This window comes from Mustelus asterias, chromosome 13 (genome assembly GCF_964213995.1).
Source record: "Mustelus asterias chromosome 13, sMusAst1.hap1.1, whole genome shotgun sequence".
Taxonomy (NCBI): Eukaryota; Metazoa; Chordata; class Chondrichthyes; order Carcharhiniformes; family Triakidae; genus Mustelus; species Mustelus asterias.
This window is the reverse complement of record NC_135813.1, coordinates 27,437,530-27,456,773: the sequence shown is the minus strand read 5'-3', so window position 1 is coordinate 27,456,773 and position 19,244 is coordinate 27,437,530. Positions and strand designations below refer to the sequence as shown.

The window sequence follows — 19,244 nt, the reverse complement described above, 5'->3', positions numbered from 1 at the left end:
TTCTTTTTTAAAGTAAAATGTCATTGTTGGAAGCAGTTTAGCCAACATGACCATGGCAATAAACATGACATTCACAATTGCTTTTGCTTTGCAGGATTACAAATGAAGGAAAGCCAAGTAAATAGACATTGAGAAAAATGCTGTTGATGTTCTGAGATGTTCTCAAATTAAAATGAAACATAAAATTAGAACAGACACTGTCTAGATCATTAATAAGCCTAGTGCAATAGAGAATAGCAAAGAACCAGAAATAGATACATGTTAAGATGTGGCACATTTAAGACTCAATTGTCAGCCGTGATAATCTGGTTTAATTTCCACCTTAATCATGCAACTTGCAATAAAATCTTATCTGCCATTACTGTCAAAAAATTTCTCCTTATTGATATTTTGTTCTCTTTTTAGAAAACCTTGAATATGCCCAGAACACTTAGCAAATCTTTTTTTAAAGAAAGGCTGAGGTTCAGCCAAGGCACCATCTGCAATAATACAGCAGGGTAAATGGGATCAGTAAATTATTTTCTTAACTGATGTAGAATTCTATGGAAAATGTCTTCACTGTACATGACCATGTTTTGAAAGCAACATAGAACAAATCAGCACCAAATGGTTAGTCATATCTCTGGTAGAAGACACACGTGGGGGAGAATTTCCCTTCATGCGTTACAAGTGAAGGGAAAATTCCAGCCACAGTGCCTTAAGCTAGGAGCACAGACGGTTTATAATCTGCTTAACCTAGAAGCGGAAAGGCTGGCTTATGGCAGACTTACAAGATCAGCATCATTTTACTGATTCATAGCAATTCATTCCTTCCAAATTGGACTGAGTTAGCAAACCTTTTCTTCGACGCGGCACATTTTCTTGCAACTTATCTTTCTGTTTGTCCATCAATAAACAGGTTGACTACCTTCATTCTAGTGCAGGAGGGTAAAAGAGCATCAACCACACCTACCTGTGTCACTGTTTGCTATATGAACACTTTGTTTCTGCTTGTACTCCACATGAAGGGGTCATTTCCCAGTGTAATTGTTCCAGACAGGACGAAAGCAGAACAGCACTGTCAAGTTTCATGACCTGGACTTGGAGGAACTGTTTTGATATCTCAAGAAGATATACTTCAGCAGTGAGATCAAGGGGAAGGCTGCACTAATTATGTTGCTCAGCAGATTTGCCCAAACTCCAGTGACAGGGGACTTCAAAATGGAAAGTCCCAGCAACTTTTACAATTTTACTTTTTGTCAATCTGTTAGTTTTCTTACTTTTCACGGTTTTCACACATTCTTGCTTTCATATTCAGGCTGAATGTTTCTCAATAATTAGAGATTTTTCTAGCTTTTCAGTATGGTGAAATATTCTTTCCCTTTGCTTAAAACTAAACGGTGTACCAAGAAAAGAATCATGAACTATGCAATGCTTATCGCGTACCTTAATTGCCACAGTGTAGTTTCCTGATTATCTTTTAAACCTCTTCCAAAATATATATATTTATAACTTTAATATCGTCAGATTGTGAGGAAATATGATGGCATTATTAGATAGCAAAGGTTTACAATTCACAACCTTTTACTTTTATTCATTTATGGGACATGGGTGTCACTGGCTGGCCAGCATTTATTGCCCATCCCTATTTGCCTGAGGGCAGTTAAAGAGTCAACCACTATGCTGTGGCTTTGGAGTCACATGTAGGCCAGACCAGGTAAGGACGGCAGATTTCTTTCCCTAAACAACATTAGTGAACCAGATGGGTTTTTCCAACAAGCAACAATGGTTTAATGCTCATCAGTAGATTCTTAATTCCAGATATTTTTTATTGAATTCAAATTCCACCATCTGCTGTGGTGGGATTTGAACCCATGTCCCCAGAACATTAGTTGAGTTTCTGGATTAATAGTCTAGCGATAATACCACTAGGCCATCACCTTTAAAATGCAATTTCCTCAATGAAGATCATTGTTTCAGTAATTTACAGGATTCTAAAATCTCTTTTCAGCTTTTGGTAACTCTTTTATGCGTGACCTTATTTCAGTACTACATATTAGAAATTTTAAAATGTGCTCAGAATAAGCATAAAGTGAATAGTCAGGCTGAAGTGGTGTTGTGTTGTAAGTTCATTTTGCTTATGGCTTCATTTCCCTAGAAACAAATAAGTGGGTTCTTCTGTGAGTGATGACAATTGCACCTAACCCCAAAAAGAGGCAAAAATCTGGGGTGGCATGTTGGCACAGTGGTTAACACTGCTGCCTCACAGCGCCAGAGACCCGGGTTCAATTTCCAGTTTGGGGTACTGTCTGTGTGGAGATTGCACATTTTCCCCGTGTCTGCGTGGGTTTCCTCCGGGTGCTCCGGTTTCCTCCCACAGTCCAATGAGGTGTGGATTAGGTGAATTGGCTGTGCTAAATTGCCCCTTTGTGTCAGGGAGATTAGCTAGGATAAATGCATGGGGTTATGGGGATCGGGCCTGGGTGGATCGTGGTCAGTGCTTACTTAATGGGCCGAATGGCCTCCTTCTGCACTGTAGGATTCTATGATTCTGACAAAGTCCATGCCATAGCAGAAAAGTAGATAGTTAGCACAAATAACTGGATTACAAACTGTGTTGGGCTTTTTCTTTTAATCTTGCCTAATTAAGATTCTCATTGAGATAAATAAATTAGTGTGTGGAGTAGAATTACTTTTGTGACTTCTGAACAGCACTGTAGGTGTATCCACACCACATTGACTGCAGTGGTTCAAGAAGGTTGCTCTTTACTATCTTGAGGGCAATTGGAGCTGAGCAACAATGCTGGTGTTGTTGACAATGTTCCCATACCACAGCACAATAAGAGAAAGAGAAGAAACTGATAGTCTGATAAGAAATTCGACCACTGAACCTGGTTGGTTGTTATGAACAGCTCATTAATAGTCCAATAAGAATGATGGAGATCCTGAAGTTCATCCAGGGATGAGTTGGAAGGGAGGCAAAAAAATAGTCATGGGTATCAACCTTAGATGAGTTAAGGAAAGGAAGATTGATTGACATTTAGGGATGTGACTTATGATCATTTGTAGAGTTTGTCAAGTATTTGGGATTCACAAAATGACTTTGGAAAATGTCTCATTAAATCTGAGAAGGAAGTGATTGGTATGATTTTCAGAAGGTATTTGGAAAAAGTACCATGTAAAAAACTATTTGGTATAAATAGACCATATGAGAATGTGACCACTTGCCGAGGGGAGGTGATGGCTTTGCGGTATTACTGCTAGACTATTAATCCGAAAACTCACCTAATGTTCTAGCTACCCTGGGTTCAAATCCTGCCATGGCAGATGGTGTAAATAAAAAGAATCTGTTAATTAAGAATTTACTGATGACCATGAAACCATTGTTGATTGTTGGAAAAACCCATCTGGTTCACCCACAGTGAAAACCCACAGTGCATAATTAGTGAGGTCAGGGCTGGAATATAAGGCATGATTTCTCACCGGTCTTCACCGCGGAAAACACTCCACGTTCCCGTCCCCGCTACGGAACTTATCCCAGATGGATGAATTGCATCCTAAAGTTTATAAACTCATCAATTGCAACATAGCAAATAATTAACAAAACAGGAATAATCCCAGCATTGTGATTCAGAACTAGATCCCACTACCCCCACATCCATTAATGATGGTGCTGCCTATGAGATCTGAATGAGTTGCTGACCAAGATAAATTGGCCTACTAATTGCATTTTTAAAATATTCATCTGTGGGACATGGACGTCACTGGCTGGCCAGCATTTATTGCCCATCCCTGTCATCTATGTCCTTTAGGGAAGGAAATTTGCCATCCTTACCTGGTCTGGCCTACATGTGATTCCAGAGCCACAGCAATGTGGTTGACTCTCAAATACCCTCTGAAATGGTCTAGAAAGACACTCAGTTTCAAGGACAATTAGGGATGGGCAATAAATGCTGGCCAGCTAGTGACGTCCATGTCCCACAGATGAATATTTAAAAAATGCAATTAGTAGGCCAATTTATCTTGGTCAGCAACTCATTCAGATCTCATAGGCAGCACCATCATTAATGGATGCGGGGGTAGTGGGATCTAGTTATGAATCACAATGCTGGGATTATTCCTGTTTTGTTAATTATTTGCTAAGTTGCAATTGATGAGTTTATAAACTTTGGGATGCAATTCATCCACCTGGGATAAGTTCCGCAGCGGGGACGGGAACGTGGAGTGTTTTCCGCTGTGAAGACCAGTGAGAAATCATGCCTTATATTCCAGCCCTGACCTCACTAATTATGCACTGTGGGTTTTTGCACTGTATTCCATGGCATGGGGCCCACCATCGTATCTGGGTGCCATGTTGAACAGGCAACCAATATCACTAACCCACCGTTGAAGAAAGAAGATGGACCTTCTGAAAAAGATAGATCTCAGGAAACACCCCGAGGTTGGAAGATGGAGCCCTCTGACACTAAATCTGGAAGATCTACCTGTAGATGCTCCCCCCTTCCCACCCCACCCACTGCTGTGGTGTTCTGGGGTCCAGAATTGCTGGTGGCCTCCATCCGGAGGCAGCCCCGGATATCGTTTAGCGGAGTCCCAACTTCTGCAATCCACGTTGTTCCAGATGTGTTCTGAACTGACATGTTTTCTCGTTGGTGTATCGGGGAAAAATTCCGATTGGGCCTTCATCTGTATCCCATCATCATAAAATCCCTACAGTGCTGAAGAGGCCATTCGGCCCATTGAGTCTGTACTGACTTTCTGACAGAGTATCTGACCTAGGCCCTCTCCCCTGCCTTATTCCCGTAACCCCACACATTTATTCTGTTAATCCATCTAACCTACACATCTTGGGACATTAAGAGGCAATTTAGTATGGTCAATCCACCTAACCTGCACATCTTTGGAGTGTGGGAGGAAACTGGAACACCCAAAGGAAACCCACGCAGACACAGAGAGAATGTGGAAACTCTACACAGACACTCGCCCAAGGCTGGATTTGAACCCAGGTCTCTGGAGCTGTGAGGCAGCAGTGCTAACCACTGTGCCACCGTGCTGGATGCAAATCAGTTCCTCACGGTCTCCAGCGAGTTTTCCGATTTCACTATGGACACCAGCAGGAGATCCTGTGGAAGATTCATGCTGGCATGCAACTGATTTTCGAACTCCTCACTGAATTCTCTCACCCTTGCCCACCATCGAACCCGCCTGCAGGGCCATGGGAGAATTCTGCCATCAGTGTTTGATGAGGTGTTTCTGCTGCATATGCTTTTCAACAATAGCAGCATGCCATTGTAGTTTAAAGGTGTTTGGAAGACCAAGGGTTAATGTGGGATTGGCGAGCAGTACCACCCACAGTGTGGTGGAGGAGAGACTAGTAGAAGGAGCCAGCATGGAGACAGCACCAATGCATGACAGCACCTGGAATATGTACATAGTTATGGAATAGCAATGAATGATTTAGGTTTAAACATACAAGTCTCCAGACCTCCCACTGAGACAGTAAATAAACCTTTACAACAGCCACATAATGGCTTTGTTAGCTGCTATTGAAATTCACAGTGTTAAAGGGGCAGTGACAGTGTGGTTACCAAACTGACTAAGAGGCAGAGATTGCTTGTGAACCATTCTTTATCAAACCTGATCAAAATGTACAACAGTATCTCCCCTGGAGTTGGTATTAGGATCAGTATTCTTTATTACATATTGATGACCTAAGCTTGGGCACAGGGTATTAATCTTAAAGTTTTCAGCTTGGAAATATAGCTAAAGAGTGAGAAGGATAATCACAGAAATGCCTAGAGTGCAGAAGGAGGCCATTTGGCCCATCGAGCCTGCACCGGCTCTCTGATAGAGTATCTTACCCAGGCCCTCTTTCCTGCCCTATCCCGTAACCCCACACATTCAGCATGGCCAATCCGCCTAACCTGCACATCTTTGGACTATGGGAGGAAACCGGGGCACCCGGAGGAAACCCATGCAGACACGGGGAGAATGAGCAAACTCCACACAGACAGTGACCCAAGTCGGGAATTGAACCCAGGTCCCTGGCACTGTGAGGCAGCAGGTCTTGCCACGGTGCTGCCCTGGTGCTGTGAGGCAGTTATGTTAACCACTGTGCCACCATGTTGCCCTGGCGCTGTGAGGCAGCAGTGCTAACCACTGTGACTCCGTGCCACCTGATAATAGCAGACTTCAGGAGGACCGAGACAGACTGGTGAAATGGGCAGATACAAGGCTGATGAAATTTGAAGTAATGCATTTTAGAAGGAAAAATCAAGAGAGGTGTTATAAACTAAATGGTACAACTCGAAAGGTAGAGCAGGAAAGAAATCACTTGCACAAATCTTTGAAAGTAGCAGGGCAGATTGAGGCTGTTACCAAGTCCTCTTGTGGATGGACACTGTACATTTGGGAAGGTAAAGGAGTTTACCGGAGAACAAAGAATTTAGTTTTGTAAGATTTCTGAAGCTGGCATTGTTCTCCTTGGAGCAGAGAAGATTGAGGGGAAAATTTAATGAAACTGTTTAAAATTATGAGAAGTCTAGATTGAGTAGAGAGGGAAGAGTTGTTTCCACTGACAGGATAGTTTGTAACCAGTGGACACAAAGTAATTTGATTGACTACAAGAAACTGTCCTATGAGTTATGATGTGTTCCACGTTGTCTGAAAGGGTGGTGCAATGGATTTGATAGTATTGTTGAAAGGGGGTTTGGGTATCCACCTCCAACTCTCTTTATTGACCCATCATCCTTAACTGCAGAATGATATAAAAATACTGAGAGCATTCAGGCTGATTTAGCTTGAAATCCAAGACTTGAAAAGGAATCATGTTCGGTGCTATGGGGTAAAGAGCAAAGGAGTTATCTATAAGAACTAGCATGGACCAGATAGGGGGAATAGCTACTTTCTGTGCAGGATTATTCTGCTAGAGATATAATTAGTACTGCTTTTAAATTCATGGAGATATGAGGTTGAGTTATTTCAAACAAACCAATAGATTTCAGACTAATTCAGACAAATTGCATATTGTAGATATCCTTTAATGTGAACAATTATCGGGTCATTCATTTTGTAATGGGATCATCAGTATTTTATTTCAGTTTAACAGTATTTTTAATACCTGTACAGCAGTTAAGGATAATGAGTCAATGATAAGGAGTTGTGGGTTGCATATGGCTTTAATATGTCCACAATTGAGTGCTATGTCCAGTTTTGGTCACTGATTTAATTTTTTTCTGTCTGTGAAATATATTCAGGCTATGAAGAAGGTACAGAGGAGGCTGACAGGAAATATAACCTAAGGGTCAATTTCATATCCAACTCTCATTCTACTAAGCCATTGTGCATCAAGAATATAGCACTTGCCTGTCAGACCCACATATTATCACCGCATGGCTAACACATCAACGCCAGCATACTTAAAGATCACAATTGATTCAGATCTTCCATTTATTCAAGTCGAGCTTTGAGGTCAGAACCAATAGTGCGGCTGAGCGTAAACTTTGCTGAAGAACCGAGGGAAGGACCTTGAGAGTAAAGAAATGACACTGTTGGTTAAACTTGCGAAAGACGTGAAGAAGCTGTGTGTTTAAGGCTGTGCATACTGTACATGAACAAATTAATGGGTAGTTTGAGGGAATTTGTATGTATTTTTGTGGATTTAATAGGTACATAATGTGCAAAACTGAAATAAGATTACTTTCATTGCTGCCTATCTTTAATTACTTAGCATCCTAGGGTTCACTTTTGGCTGATTTGCTGAATCTTTCCATGGCCAGAAATTTGAATATTATTGATCCACAAATACACAATTTCATAGAATCTCTACAGTGCAGAAGGAGGCCATTCAGCCCATCGAGTCTGCATCCAAATTTCCATTGAAGGTTGGCACTGCTGCCTCACAGATTCTTGGCTTGGGTCACTGTCTGTGCGGAGTCTGCACCTTCTCCCCGTGTATGCGTGGGTTTCCTCCGGGCGCTCCGGTTTCCTCCCACAGTCCAAAAGACGTGCTGGTTAAGCGCATTGGCCATGTTAAATTCTCCTTCAGTGTCCCTGAACAAGTGCCAGAGTGTGGTGATTAGGGGATTTTCACAGTAACTGCATTGCAGTGTTAATGTAAGCCTTCTTGTGACACTAATAAATAAATTATACAAGCCCCCCCCCCCCCCCAATATTCCCGTAACCCTATACATTTTATCATGGCTAATCAATTTAACCTACACACCTTTTGGACTGTGGGAGGAAACTGGAGCACCCGGAGGAAACCCACGCAGACACTGGGAGAATGTGCATATTCCACACAGTCACCTGAGGCCGGAATTGAACCCAGATCCCTGGCGCTGAGGCAGCAGAGCTGACCACTGTGCCACCGTGCCGCCCCCTGAAGTTATTTATTTGCATCATGTTCTGTTCTGGTGAGAACATTGAATTGCTATTTGTTTGTTTGCAATTGGTGGGAAGAGGATGTTTGTCTACAGTTAACTCTTGCATCAATCATTTCAATGAAGGGCCTCAAACCTGAACAATAACGATGGATCATGGATCTTATGGGAAGACAACTGAATTTATAATTAAAGATGAGATTATCATTTTTTTTTTCTGCAATGGCACAGTGGTTAGCACTGCTGCCTCACAGCACCAGGGACCCGGGTTCAATTCCCGGCTTGAGTCACTGTCTGTGTGGAGTCTGTACGTTCTCCCCGTGTCTGCGTGGGTTTCCTCCGGGTGCTCCGGTTTCCTTCCACAGTCCAAAGGTGTGTACGTTAGGTGCATTGGCCATGCTAAATTCTCCCTCAGTGTTCCGAACAGGCACCAGAGTGTGGTGACTCGGGAATTTTCATAGTAACTTAATTGCAGTGTTAATGTAAGCCAATTTGTGACACTAATAAATAAACTTTAACTTTATAATGACAGCAGCTTGAGGATAAATGTTTGATCAAATACCATGATTGTTTCTAGGAACACAAGAAAATTATGTAAATAGATGTGAAGGAGTGTCAGGTATCGCATTCCCTAATCATTGTTCAAATGTCAAATGCAAGTCATTGAAAATTTGGAATAACTGCTAAGTGATGGATCTAATATTGTAAATGTTTTGGAATAAACCATCTTTCAAAAGAGGACAATAAAGTTGAGTTCATACAACATCAGATCAAATTCATTGTCAGATACCCTGAGAATTTACTTGTAAATTTTAATTACCGTTATTATATAAGCAAAGACAGGAGCAATTTCAGCCTCCGGGAAGTGAATGACCAAATAGTTTGCTGTCATTCTGGGGATGAGTGTTGGCTGGGACACCTTTGATAAATTGTCCTATGGATTTTTCTCTATCAGCAGTGATAAGGGCCTCATTCAAAAGAAAGCGGCTTTGTAACATGAGTATTAATTGTATTATTTTATGCACTCTGGCTCATTGCATGGCTTGGATGGGGAGAGTGCCATCAATTGGCCTAATTTAACACTGCTGAAGACATTATTTTTTTTAAAGAAAAAGGCTTTTATGAGGTGGGTGTGGCTGGCTGGGATAGTATTTGTTGCCCATTCCTAATTGCTCTGGAACCGAGTTGCTAGGCCATTGCTCTTCGTCTAGATTCACAGGTAGGTCAGACCAGGGTAGGGAGGGCAGATTTCCTTCCCATAAAGGGGCAACGGGTGACACAGATGGATTTTTATGATAATTGACAATGGTTTCACAGTTAGGCTTTTAATTCCAGATTATTTTACTGAATTCAAATTCTACTATCTGCTGTGGTGGGACTCAAACCCAGGTCCCCAGAACATTACGCTGGGTCTCTGGATTACCAGCCCAGCAACAATACCACTGTTACTGTCTTGTACTTGTTACTTATCTGTAAAGCTAGCCATCACTTGTGTTGTGGCGAACCTCGGAGGCCACGTGACTTCCCGTTCAATAGAATTGGAGCGCATGTGGTTCAAAGGAGACAGCGGACTTCTAACCCACAATTATTGCTTGGACTAACTAGATTGTAGGAAATGGATTGCTGTTGCTGCGTCAAGTAAAACTTCTTTTGTGAGAGCTAATCTGATTGTCCGTAAGCACTAACATTTTTAAAAAATAAGTATTTTCCATCTTGGCATAGGGGCCATAGTTTTCAGTACTTTGGTGTTTTCTTTTAAAGACCTGCTTCTACATTGTGCCATTTCTCGTCATGTTTTGGTACTAGGCTTAGATTTGCTTCAATTTAGTCCTGCATGAGACCAGAGGAAATATGGGCAGCAAGACTCCCTCACCAACCCTGCTCCTCCGCAATTTCTTTCATTCCAGTCTAGGTGGTGGCCCACCCTTTGAGGACCTCCTTTGATGTACTTTGCCTCTACCTGGTGGTGTCCACTCTTCTGCCACTCAGCTGCAAGTCCAGGAAGCCAAGGGCATGTCCTGCCAGCATCAGTCATCTCTCCATTATGATGTCCCGCAGATGCCCCTGGCCATACCCCAGTCCCCTTCGCACTTCTTTGTTGGTGATGCTGTCTCTCCATGTAATGTCCAGGATTTTGTGCAGTGTTTGTGAAAGATGCCCAACTTGCATTACACCTTAGTTGTTCTCTTCCACGTCTCACTGGCATAGATTACAATTGGTACGACTATGGACATGGAGTCGCAGCTTCATAGCCATTTTAAGGGTGTTGGAGCCACTGGAAGACTGATGCTGCTTTGCTGATTCTTTTGTGGATGTCGATCTCTACGTCACCCTCCCTTCATGTTGCTCCCTAGAAGGGGAAGTGAGACGCTGTTCTCCATGTTCTGTTGCCCGATGATGTTGGGAGAGCCTTGTTGTCGTTTAGCTATTATTGACTTTGTCTTCTTGCAGTTGATACGTGGACCAATTACTCCCTATAACATTCCAATGTCTTAGAATCATAGAATCCCTACAGTGCAGAAGGAGGCCATTCGGCCCATAGAGTCTGCACCGACCACAATCCCACCCAGGCCCTATTCCCATAACCCCACATATTTACCCTGCTACTCCCCATGACACGAGGGTCAATTTAACATAGCTAATCAACCTAACCCACACATCTTTGGGCTGTGGGAGGAAACCAGAGCACCCAGAGGAAACCCACATAGGCATAAGGCGAATGTGCAAACTCCACATAGACAGTGACCCGAGGCTGGAATTGAACCCGGGTCCCTGGCGCTGTGAGGCAGCAGTGCTAATCACTGTGCCACCGTGCCGCCCCAGCATCTTGGTGAGCAATTCCTTAGCCAGCAAGACAATGTTGTTTACGGAATTCTGGTCCATCAATTGGTGTTGTTACCATGGGATACCAAAGTCTGCAGCCAAAATTGCCTCCTCTTAATGAAACCAATAACCAAGAGGAAAAGGAATGAGGAGAGTATGCAGCCTTATTGGGCTCCTGTGGTGATGATGGTGAAGGAGTCTGTGGTGCCCCTGCCTGTCTTGATGCAACAGAGTCACATATAAGGCTTTGAAGTTATTAACATACTGCTCTGGGAATGCTGCACTGTTTTGCGCTATACTAAAATGACTGCCAACGGATGCCATCGAAAGCATTCTTGAAATCAATGAAGTTGATAACAAGTGGTTTCAGGCTCCTATGAAGTCCCGAGTGAAAACATTTCTGTGTTTCTATAAATGGGAGAAGAGGGAAATCAGTATTTTGATGATCAGTCATGATCAAAATGAATGGTGGAGCAGGTTTGGAGGGCTGAATGGCCTACTCCTGCTTCTATTTTCTATGTTTCTAAAAGATCTGCTTGTTGCATTACCTTCCACCCTGGAAACCTGTCTGCTCTTCCTGAAGAGTACCTCCACCTTTCCTTTCTATCTGTTGAGGAGCATTGTGCTGAAGACTGATAGCTGTGTTATACCCCTCCAGTAGTCACTGAGCTTTCCATTCTTTAGCAGCTTGACATTACCCCTCATCTCCCCTCGTGCGCAATCCAGATCTTGTTGAACAGACTGGTGAACTCTGCTGTGGCAGTATTCTTGCCATGTTCCAATGATAAGTCATCAATCTTGGGGGCCTTATTTTTCATCAGGGTCTTGATGGCTCTTTGAACTTCCTGATCTGGCCATTTCTCCCAGGTTTGACATTCAGCTGCTGAGGTGCAATCCCATCATCAAACCCAAATGTGGAGCTGGGGTTGGGCTGGTCGACGATCTCCCTAGCGGCGTTCCATTCGCCTCACCCAGCAGCTAGAGGAACTGGATAATAGGGGAACAATACAAAGAACACCCAGAAGACTTTGTTTAAACCTCTTTTATTTGCTGGTCATGTTTCAATATGTTGGTAAATGGGAATAAGGGAATACAAAATTATAGAAGTCCTGGGTTTTTTAATCCTGTAATTATGCATCCATTCACAAGACTTTTATTAGTAATTATTTTGGTTATGGGGCAGTGGGGGAAGAAAAGCATCCATTGCACATCCATTCCTGCCATTTGTTCTATTTTTTCTCCCACTATGATTGTGTTGCACAATATTGTAACGTTGCAGGTATGTGGGAGTAGTAATTGAGCCAATTTAATTAACTGTGCCAATATCCGACACAAATGTACATGTTTGATGTATAACTCCCAGTTACTTTCATCAATAGCCTGGCCAACATGGTATAGAAATGTATTCAGCGTGTATGAGGCTAGAAGGATTGTCTTTGCATTTGACAAACACTGGCTTCAGTATAATTGTCCTGGGGGATTATCATTTTCATGTAGATTTGTAAGGCTTCGTCTGTGTTCCTAATGTCATTTTATGTTTGAGAAATTGATCTTACTGAGCTTGGACGGAATGTTTTAATAACCAAAGTCCCATAAAGCCACGAGATTGGAGTGTCAGAAATTAGACATTAAGTACACACAATGAGATTCTGCTAGGTTTAAAGGTGTGGTTTGCTTTAACGAGCAGCCTTGGAACAGGAATATCATCATGCAATTGTGCTGTGCTCTCAACATTTGCAACACAGATGAAACTTTTGTGAGACACCAGATTTTTCATATTTATACTTTGAAAACATTAAGCAGCAGTCAAGACTGAAGGTGTCAATGCAACAGTATATTATGCATTCTTCTGTATGCCAATGTGTTAAACAGACTTCGTTGATCAGATGGCAGCGTATCCTTTCAATGCCGCGTGACAAGATGAGAATCAGCAATTGACACGCAGGCACAAAATATCCTCACTTGATTTGCAAAGTAATGGATGTGAAATTCATGAATTTTGCACATTTCAAGTAAGTATCTATATTACTCCCACTGGTTCTCACCGATTTTCTACTGTAGGAGTGGAGGCATCTTCTCCTCCAGCACCAACCTTCAGAAAGGTACAATACCTCTAATCTTTCAGTCACACTTAGCAATGTGTTAGTGTTGAAAAGCCAGCATCGCTTTTAAGGGTTCTATACCTTTTTATACATTAAATACAAACACTTAACATTCAAGGAAAGAAGTATGTACTCTGTCAATAAACATCTTTAAACTCACACTCTGTTCTAAATACAAGTATTTACAAATTTTGTTGTCACTTTTTTTTTATATAAACTTGCCTTGTAACAACCGGTTTGCCTGAACAACTGTACAATGAAAGCAAGTGCTTTTGTCTGCTCTAGTTGGTTGTACATCCCCCTAACTGGAACAATTTGTTTTATTTTAAGAAACTAATCAAACAGCTTCAACACAAACGAACAGATAAGTGAACAGCAAAGCTGTACATTTTCAGGGCTGAAGACTAACCGATTATAAATTTAACAGTCTGCAAAATATTGAAACTAAGGCATATTGAATGTATCCGATTGCTCGGGTAACTTGTGTGTGGTGTCATGCTTTTGAACACTGAAGAGAATATATTTTGCCAAGTTTCCTGTGTGTTGAGGATCCGTCTGAATAATTTATGTTGAAAACCCCATTGCTTAGAATACTTTTTACAATTTACATATCCATTTCATGTTCAGATTTTTGACATAATTTTGTGAGGAAACCTGGTTAGTTAACAGTTTTTCATTCTTTTGTGGGATGTGGACTTCAGTGGCAGGGTCAGTATTGTTGCCCATCCCCAATTGTCCTTGAATTGAGTGGCTTGCCAGGCCATTTCAGAGGGGCAGTTACCACATTGCTGTGAGTCCGGAGTCACAGGTGGGCAGGACCGGGTAAGGACGACAGATTTCCTTCCCTAAAGGGCAGAATCAAATGGATTCATACAGCAATCGATGGTCTCCATTACTGAGACATATTTCAGATTTATGAACTGAATTTAAATTCCACCTTCCGGCGTGGCAGGATTTGAACCTGTGTCCCCAGCACATTAGCCTGGGCCTCTGGATTACTAGTCCAGTACTGTGACCGCTACACCACCATTTCCTATGTTTTCATGTTGTACCTGAAAATTTTATATCAGGTAACTGGGCAGCTATTTGCGTGAGATCTGAAGAATGTCCTCACTTTTGATATCCATTTCTTAGAAATCGCTGTAGGGCTGTGGTGGCTAATGGTATGAAGGGAAGGTGAGGGATTCATTTTGGACACAGTCAAAAGAGCAGAGGATGCAAGCTTAGAAAATAAAGATATGTACAAATTTAGTTTGTGAAGTCCCTTGTCTTGTAACGACCAACTTCTGTCACGAAGCACTGGTTAGACCTCAGCCGATAGGGTGGCTAATTCTGGGTACCACATTTTTGGAAAGGACGTCACAGCCTAAGAGATTACGGAGGAGACTTTTCTTGAATGGTGCAAGGATGACAGACTTTAGGTACCTGGAGAAACCTGAGAAATTTGGGTTGTTCTCCTGACAATGGTGAGGGGGGAGATTTGACGAAGGGCTTTGATGCAAGGAGATAAGAAGAAATGGTTTCCAATGGCAGAAGAGTCAGTAAGCAAGGGACACAGATTTAACATAATTAGCAAAAGAAGTCACATGATGAAGTTTTCTTTATGCAGCAAGTTATGATTCAATAATAACTTTCATCAGGGAACTGGATAAATATTTGATGAGGAAACATGCACAAACACGATGGGCTGAATGATGAGCTAGTGTGCTGTATTATTTTATGACGGTGGAAATGTTTGCAGAAACAGCATACAGTACAACAGCAGGGCCAGGGAGGGAGGAATAGAGATCTGGACAATGCCTGATTCAACCAAGATCATGTGCTGGAAGCTAATGAGGACAGAAGTGATGTGTGTACAGGTTATCTAGGGTCTCTTTTCCTGATGTTTGAGAGGACTGGAAAAATTCATCCTTGATGTGACAAGTATGGGAGGACACTGGTGATACAATAGTTGCAGAGGCAGGTTATGTTCTATGTGGTAGAGCTAAATGAGTTTGGTGATGGAACTCCCATTTTTGTAAATGTGCTTCATTGAAGAATTACGACGTAGCTTTAATTAGATAATGCCAAATTAACTGTGCGTCAAGTCCAAACCACCAATGGGGGACAGTTATTCTTAAAGGAAGAAAAGACTAGACTGATATCAAAGAAGACCATTAAAAATATTAGTTTAAAACATTTACACCATAGTAAAAGATCAATAAGTACTTCAGTCTTCACCCCTTGTCCTTCATGATACTGGACCGCTGACTAACATAGTGATAGACTCCTAAGTCAAGTGTCAGAGTTCCTATTGTCAAGGCCTCTTATTCTCAAAGGAACACTAAATATGGGATACAGAGACCACAGTAAGTTAAAAAGGATGAACTTGGAATGGGGATAACTGCACTAACACTCAGGTTGGTACTTCTGAAGCTATACAGGAAGAACAACAAATAGCCTTCGAATGGAAGCCTCTCAGTTAGCAGGTAGTGCCTCATCTAGTTACTCCTTTTCACCGCTCATTCTGAAGAACCAAAAGCTCCTAAAGATGTAACTTCAGATAAGACGATCTGAGTATATCACTTTTCTCTGCAGCCTCTTTGCTGTTATACTGGTGGATTGATGCAGATTGACTCGTACACCCAAACAGGACTTAACTTTTTGAATTAAGACTGATTACAGATCTAGCTGTACGGAATTGGCTTGAACAAGAATGATCTTTCTTCAATATCAATAAAGATGAATGACAGAGTGCTGCAGGTTGACAGTGGTCCTCTTCATGTGTCAAATTAAAGAAACTAAGAGGTGAGATGAGCTTGCTTCCTTCATGTACTTTCTTTGCAGAAATTGATAACTGCACTAAACCATTCTCTGGTCCTATATGTGCTTGTACTTCTCGAGTAGCGGGCCTATGAAGGCTATAATTCACAATCAATGTTGTTGGTTCACGACTATACCAAAAGAATTTGTAATAAGCAGCCATTTTGATCTCATTGGAAGAATCCACCAGCTGTGAATAGGTGTTGGAAGTGACCATTCGTTCAGCTCTTTTGCAGCAAGCTCAGATATGGTTGCAAGGATATGACATCGATATGTGGTAGGAGACCAGAGTACTTGTGTGATGGTCAGTAGCTGTACCAGTGCAATCTCTACTGGAAACATGTTGGCCCAAACTCAATTACTGCCATTTTCCCTTGACAACCATTAGTAACTGTTCACAGCTTGCAAACTAGAGTCCGAGAGTTTTTCATCCAGTCTTTGATGAATAATTCAGTCATTCTGTATAAAATTACATACCCTAATCTCATAGGTGCAGAAGTCTTTCTGTTGCACTGTAACGCACAATACTGGCATGTTCCTTTGGGTAGGGAAAGTCTGATAAATAATCATCCACCTTCTCCACATTGGGAGAGGATTTGAACCTAGACTTCATTGCATCTTAGATTTGTACAAAAATAGAAACTTATCTGGGGTGTTATACACTGGTGAATGGAGTAAACAAAATGTAATTCCTGCCCGTTTCTTAGGCACTGGGCTTCTCACAAATACCCATTCAGTTCAAGGAAGCAGACAACCTTACACCACAACTAGAGCTTGGCTGCTTAGCCCATTGTATGTTGTCCATTCTCCAATCCTACTCTTTCAGTGATTTTTCTTTACATCTTGTACGAGTTCATTGGTGTTGAAAGAGACAGCTGTCCATTCGGAACCACTTCAGTCACATCGTCCTCCAGCAGCCCCGAAACATCAGCATTGGGGATGCTGTCATGGTAACTGCTAAAGCTTATATTGTCCTCTTTGAGCTCTATTGTCCAGAACGGAGCATTTAACTTCCGATTCCGATATTCCCGATAAACATAGACACCTGCCACAAAACCCATGAGCAGGACGACCACGGCAATAATAACTACCAGTACCGCGATGTTAAACTGAGTCCATGATATTTCGGGCGTCACTGGTTCGCCTGTGCTCACTGTGCTTTGAGATGTGCTCATTAAGGTTGACAGCAATGTCTGGGTCTTTGTACTTAAGGTACTGCTGTTTGCCACTGCAGTTGATGGTGATATTGTCGTGCTGGTACTCGAAGGTGCGGACGTTGGAGTGGTGACTGTTGTCAGCACCGTAGTTACTTCTGGGTGAGGTAGGGAGGGGGGCAGAGAAAAAGAAAAGGGTTAGTAAACCAGGCAAGAAGGATGTAGCAATTCAATCTAAGATAGGCTAAAAACATTATTGCGTTATAGGACAGCCCAAGTACTGAGTAAATCCCAATTCAAAATGTAAATCCCCTTTCTTGTAAAGCGCTCTGATCTTAGTATTCGAGTAGAACTAAGTTGACATTTTCATGGGCCGGCCAGTGCCTGGTTTTTAAAACTAATACAGCCACTTTGTCATCTTCAGATGTTGTGATGCAGTTGACGAGCTAAAATTTCCCATTATTAATGATACAGCAACCATATGACTGTATTTACAGCAGGACTTTCCGCAGGAAGGAGCCAGCAATGATATGTCACAGCCTCAGAATCATTTATAATAGGAAATTATTCCCCTCAAGTAAATAAACTCTTTTAATCTCCACCCCTGCTTAATAATAAGTACCATACCACAAGGAGTAATGCTAACCTATGTATCATTAACCTGCCACATCCTCTTTCCTCCTCCTGCCCCCCCTGTAATTCCCCCCGGCTGTGTACAAGCAGCTGGCGAAAGATTTCCTCTAATTTATTTTTTCACTTGTACGTCTGTTTCTGGAGTTGAATGCCTGGAATGGAAAACTTATCCTCTTAAGAGAAATAAAGGGAAATCTCACTGCTCTCACGCTCATTGAAGCCACTTGAAACAACCACAGCAGCAGTATGCCTTAGCTGAATAGCACTTGCTGATGGTAAAGTGGCCCATGCTGCTTATTAACAGAAAACTGTTCCATTGCAACAAAAGAATCCAGGCGTCTGTACCAATCCTCAGTAATGTTCTGGACAACAGAGTTTTTTTTTTTAAAAAAAGATGCCTTTCCCAGATTGAATTGGAGTCAGTTAGCAGTGACCGTGAATGAATTTCAACACTGAATCCTTAAAAGACAATCAATTAATTGTATTGTTCTAAAGAAAATAATGTCAGATCCCTGTCACTGAGTTCTATATCGTGTACCTAAAATACAAAGTACCAAAAGCCAGCACGCTTAGCAGACTTAGTGATCCATGAAGTGGTTCCTGCTGTGAAAAGATGAGATCAGCATTTTATTTCATGATCTGATATTTGTTAAAATGCTGCAAGTCCAGCAGGTGGCACTATTCAGCACCTTCCCATCTTTTCCTGAACTGTTATACTGCTTTGCAGAAGTTCAATCATCGAAAACAAAAGATCACTAGCTTCGAATGCACGTCCGTGAAAATCATATGATGGTGCTAATCTCCCAATCCAAATATTTATTCCATAAACTGGGAAACCTAGCTTATACTTGTCACCTTTTACAAATGGCTTACTCATGTTGATGATGGATCCGATATTGATTTTTGGGATGAATGTAATAAAACTGTGGTGAAATATATAATGCGGGCTTGCTTGCTTGTTATAGTATTAATCAAAGCATGACTTTGAAATCAATATATTGCATGAAGGAATCTAGTTTTCTTTTGGTAATTGCTATGGACAAAGAAGGAGGCAAAACTCCTTTTATTTGTCTCGCTGTCTATGCTTAAGCAGGGGTGCTTTAATTTTTGAAATAAACTGTGGCATGTTTCCCCAAACCCTCTATTTTATGAGGTCAATTTTGAATGTGACTTTTGGTTTAAACCAGTGGTATAGTTCATTCACTTGTTCAGATCCAGGGAATGGTCACAACTTAATACATGCACAAACAAAATCAGAAAATCGAAAGAAGAGCTTTTCATAGAATCCTACAGTGCAGAAGGAGGCCTTTCAGCCCATTGAGTCTGCACCGACCACAATCCCACCCAGGCCCTGTCCTTACAACCCCATG

At 41.8% G+C, this 19,244-nt stretch overlaps 1 protein-coding gene across 1 annotated transcript in view; it reads right to left on the bottom strand.

Moving 5' to 3' along the window:
* Positions 1-12,223: 12,223 nt before the first annotated feature.
* The window catches only part of LOC144502533 (multiple epidermal growth factor-like domains protein 9), a 310,066-nt gene continuing 303,045 nt past the window's right edge, over positions 12,224-19,244 (bottom strand). Inside the window, exon 6 of the mRNA XM_078226609.1 lies at positions 12,224-17,399. Within this exon, the coding sequence (XP_078082735.1) occupies positions 16,924-17,399 (476 nt within the window). The 3' untranslated portion in view covers positions 12,224-16,923. The remainder of the gene's footprint in view (positions 17,400-19,244) is intronic.